The 5086-nt window shown below is 41.5% G+C and overlaps 1 protein-coding gene across 1 annotated transcript; it reads right to left on the bottom strand.

Annotated features, from left to right (window-relative positions):
* Positions 1-2218: 2218 nt before the first annotated feature.
* Positions 2219-3224, bottom strand: LOC115282386 (olfactory receptor 3A1-like). The gene has a single exon (XM_029928385.1). It carries the CDS (start codon positions 3222-3224, stop codon positions 2277-2279), a length of 948 nt encoding a protein of 315 aa, XP_029784245.1. The 3' UTR covers positions 2219-2276.
* Between the last annotated feature and the right edge of the window lie 1862 nt (positions 3225-5086).

The following is a 5086-nucleotide window of genomic DNA, read 5'->3' as shown; positions in this document are numbered from 1 at the left end:
GGTAGTAGGGAGATGTGGTAACTCTTCAGGGTAAACAGAGTGACACAGTCTTTCTGTTCATTAAAACTAGTAGAGTCAGAAGGCATTACAAGCGGAAGAATCTTGATAGTTACCTTGTGCCTGTCCAGTACACGCCCAGACAAGGTAGAGAACTTACTCAAAGTCAAGACCATTGCCAATGATAGGAAGTGAATAGGTGAAGACCGTGTTGTAGATCTTCCTGGACAGTTTCCTCGACCATGTAGGAAGCTCAGTATGTATCCCTGAGGCTTATCTGATGGCTAAGAAAGGATCAGGAAAGAGCTATCTTTGCCCTGTGTGTTTTGACGGTCTTGGCTGGCATGACCCAAAAGGCACAGGGTAAGCTGATGAGGTGGATGGTTAGTCACCAGCTCTGGTGACATTTGAAAGATGCAGATGGATAAAATACCCAGCACTTCCTTTCACCTCTTTTGTCATCTGATAAACCTCCCTAACATTCTCGGAACACCTTCTTTTAAGACAAACAGAAAATGTGCTCCCTAAACACTTTTAGCACTTTCAGTGAACTTTGAAAATTGTTTTATTCTTGGAAGAAAAGATAGAGCACAATGATGGTGTGAGGGTCGCATAAACTGGTTAATTCTGGACACTATAGAGCAGGAAGTAGCCCAGCACAGAAACCCACCTCTTTCATCCCTGACCCACTAATTTTGTTGTCCCCTCCCTTCCTTTGACCTTTTGTCCCCCTCTCAGGGTATCTTATCCTATTTCTCTTTCTCCTCTGCACTTCCTGTGTACCCTAGTCAGTCCTCTCCAGTGTCTTCATCCTTCTTTCTCAGCCCATTTGTTTGCAGCTCTGTCCTACTTCTCCTCATGTGTCTCTTCTTCATTTCCCCACAAACTCTCCACCTTCAGTCTTGTTCTGCTTCCCTCCAGCATGTCCTTTCTCTTCATCTCAATCTTCCCAGCCCTTTCAATTCTTTCATGCCCCTGAAAACTCTCAAAGTGGCCAGGACACAATGAAGGTCAAAGGGATGTTTTAGGAGAATGAGTCAGAAAACATTAGTGGCACAGTAGAGATGCCCAGAATGGGTGATTCATCTCAAAGGGAGGCTAGAAGGAATAAAGCCAAACACTGACTGGATAAAGCTTAGAACGTACCATGCAAGATGAGAGAACGTTCTACTTAGAGACTGCTCTCCTACTGAGAAGGGACATTTTAGGGGAGCATCACTATATTACTTTATTTACAGATATGGATGATCTCAGCTGGAAGATTTGGGGACTGAAGGGATTTAGAGAGGAAGTTCATATGAATATTGGGGGGAAGGTTCATGTGTAAATAATATTTATATTACAAAAGATTATCTTTTCAAAAGATTTGAAATATGTCAGGAAAAAAAGATGAGGAACATTATTCATATTATAAGGTTAGCCATATTTGTTAATGGAGTTTTAAAAATTTCACACTCAGTGGGTGCCAGGGTGGCTCAGTCAATTGAGTGTCTGACTTTGGCTCAGGTCATAATCTCACAGTTCGTGTTTTCGAGCCCACATTGGGCTCTGTGATGACAGCTCAGAGCCTGAAGCCTGGCTCCGATTCTGTGTGACCCCTCTCTATTCGCCTCCGCTGCTCATGATCTGTCTTTCTCTGCCTCTCAAAAATAAATAAATGTTAAAAAAAATTTAAAAAAAATTTCACACACAGAACATGCTCTCCAGAGGTACTAGAGAACATTTACCTGTACAGAAGCCTCTGGACTTCCCCTCCTACAGCCCATGGTGTCTTCATGTGATAGAAAGAGAAAACTGCTGTTTTGGGTTTGTAGATACCTGATAGGCAAAATGGAAGGAATCTGATCTCTAGGCTCATGTTTATAACCAGATCATCCATAGGTTAACTTGAGGGAATCACATGACCTAATAGTGGATGCAGGGCATGGTGGGGATTGATTGGATATTTTTGGTCTCCATGACCTCCCAAAGAGTCATTCCCTGTGGGACATGAACCCATACTAGTCAAGGCTTTGAGGCTTCACTTCTACCCAGAAAAAGTAGCACACAGTGTCAGTTTGTCAAAGGGTTGGCCTTGGCAGAGCCTGCTCACCTATTGTCTATAAATTGGACATGCCTTCTTTGGGAAACAATGACTCTTTGCCCTAACAAAAAACTCTCCTGCGCAGGGAGACAGAAGCAATTCTGGACATTTAGTCTTAGTTAGTGGCTCTAGAGGATTTCTTCTTTGGTCCAGAAAGGGAAAAGGAGGGAGTGACACTCCAGACCTCAAGACCTTGTCAAGCCAGTGGTCGCCTCCCCAGGAGCACTCGCCAGAGGGCACCCTGCACATCAGGGTTTCTGAGGCTGTAGATGATTGGATTCAGCATGGGGTTGATGACAGTGTTAAAGATGCCAACAGCTTTATCCTTGTCTGAAAGCTTGGCTGAACCCAGTCGCATATAATTAAATATACCTGAACCATAGAAAATGGCAACCACAGTGAGATGTGAACCGCATGTGGAGAAGGCTTTCTTCCTGCCCTCTGCGGAGCGGATTCGTAGGACTGCAGCTGTCACATGGGCATAGGAGGTGATGATGAGAGCCAGGGGGGTACCTGCCATTATGAAACCCACAGCAAAGAGCAGCCACTCGTTGAGTTGAGTGCTGGAGCAGGAGAGCTGGAAGAGCTGCGGGAGGTCACAGTAGAAGTGATTGATCACATTGGGACCACAGAAATTCAGGGTGGATATGGCTACTGTGTGGGTCAGTGCATTGGTGAAGGCTAAAGCCCAGGACACAGCCACCAGAATCCTCTGGACTGTCTGGCTCATTCGGGTGCTGTAGGTGAGTGGCCGGCAGATGGCCAGGAATCTGTCATATGCCATGGCTGTCAACAGAAAGCAGTCCACCCCAACCAGAAGGTGGAAGAAGAAAAGCTGTGTGAGGCAGGCTCCATAGGGAACAGTACGCTTGTGGGACAGGAGACGAGCCAACATTGAGGGAACAGTGACGGTGATGCACCCAACATCCACCATGGATAGGTTTCCCAGGAAGAAGTACATGGGGGTGTGGAGTTTGGGTTCCACCAAGATGGCGGCCAGGATGCTGAGGTTGCCCCCGACGGTGACCAGGTAGGCTAAGAGGAGGATGACAAAGACAACTGACCATAGCTCTTGTGTCTCCACCAAGCCCAGCAGGATGAACTCACCAATGGCTGTTATATTGTACTCACAGTTTGACTTCATTTTTCCTGTAAGGAAACATCCAAGGGGATAATCTTTTTTCTCAATATATTTATTTTAAAGAAGAAATAGACTGTAGGGCAGTAAAATTTGATACCCCATAGTGTGTGCCTCTGACATGTGGATTATTTTAGACTGATTACTTTGAAAAAGCAGGAATCTCAGGAAGAACCTCTGCCCTCCCCTCTAATGCCTAAAAGAGTTTAGAAAGAGGACTTGCTCCAGGAAGGGAGCTATCAGATAGGTACCGACAGTACCTAACACATGAAGTACGTGTGTTAGCCAGAGGGCATGATAGTGACTTTAATTCAATTATAGAATTAATTTGACATAATAAAACAAGGCTGTAAAAGCTCTCAATATAGTTATTTAAGAGGAGAACTAACTGGTATGTATGCATTTCCCAAATGCCCATGAAACTTTCACACACGCCCCCCCCAAGAGCATGTATAAACCTGAAATTCAGAAAAATCTGAAAGAATAAAGAATACAGGCAATAATATTTAATCACAAACCAATTTAAGGAAACAAGAATTTTAAAAACAACTCCTCATGTTTTGAATAATCTGTAAGAAACTGTTGGACCAGAAGGAATCAAATTTAAACTGAAGAATATTAGAGAGAGTGAAAAAGGGGAGAATGAAACCAACATGCACTAGAACATGTGGATCATCCCCAAAATCAGTGTTCATAAACAAATCCAAAGCCCTAAACAAATAGAGTAAAAACAAAATGTAAAGAAAGTAATTAAGTAATTGGATCAAGAAATTAGGAAAAGAACTTTAATAAATGGGGAGAAGCTGGATGGTAAAGGGGTTCAAACCTTGAAATTTTCCAAGAGTAGAACTTATATATACTCTACACAAAAGAAGAGGTATGTATGTGAGGTGATGGATGTGTCAATTAACTTGATTGTGAGAATTCGTCACAACGGAAATGTATCAAACCGTCATGTTGTATACTTCAAATATTTTATAATTTTGTCAGTTATATCCAATAAAAGTGGAAAATATAAAGTAAAGCAATACTTTCTAAACTTTAAGAAAAAGAGAAATGAAATGTTCACTATGAATGTAATACAGGAGTTTCATACAAGATATAAGTGGCATCGTAAATGAGTGGGAAAATGTGCTATTTGATAAATACATTAGGGGCAACAGCATAACTAGCTGGGAAAAACTGAAGTTGTACACATACCTCGTATATTTTACAAAAATAAATTCTAAATACATCAAAGCTTTAAATATAAAAATTAAACCAGGAAGTTTTTGGGGGGAGGCAAATCGAAGAATTTTAATCATGTAAAGATGACTCAAAATACAGAAAAAAATTTGAATGACCCAAATTGATGATTCTGTTAACATTTTGAAATTCTGGCAAATTAGTTAAGTTGGAACCACGTTTCCCCAAATCTCATTCTCCATATGGTTGCGGGTTAAGTTTGGCTACAAGGGGGAATTTGTAGGATGGTGTGAGGCAAAATTACAAATGTGTTTGCTTCTTACTTGGAAATTCCACTTCTGGGAATTTATCCAACAGGTATATGGTCACATGTAAGAAATGGCATTTGTGTGATGTTATTTGTTGCAGCCTGGCTTGTAAGAGCAAATAATTGAAAATAACCTGTGTTCATCACAAGAGGGCTGGGTAAATTAGGTATATAGTCTTACAAAAGAATACTATGCAGCTGTAGGAAACAGTTCCGTCTGTGCTGATTTGAAAGATATCAAAGTCATCTTATTAAATGTAAAGTACAACTGGTAGAATAAATATAGCATTCTTCAGTTTGCTTTAAAAAGAAGGGAAAGCTAACACACTCACACACACATGTGATATTAGTCTTCTAGGTGTGGCGTGAATAAGTC

The sequence above is a fragment of the Suricata suricatta genome, chromosome 17, assembly GCF_006229205.1.
Source record: "Suricata suricatta isolate VVHF042 chromosome 17, meerkat_22Aug2017_6uvM2_HiC, whole genome shotgun sequence".
NCBI lineage: Eukaryota > Metazoa > Chordata > Mammalia > Carnivora > Herpestidae > Suricata > Suricata suricatta.
This window is presented reverse-complemented; position numbering and strand designations above follow the sequence as displayed.

Excerpts from the sequence above, each read along its gene's own strand:
- LOC115282386 (XM_029928385.1), bottom strand. The coding sequence starts at position 3,224 with ATGAAGTCAAACTGTGAGTACAATATAACAGCCATTGGTGAGTTCATC.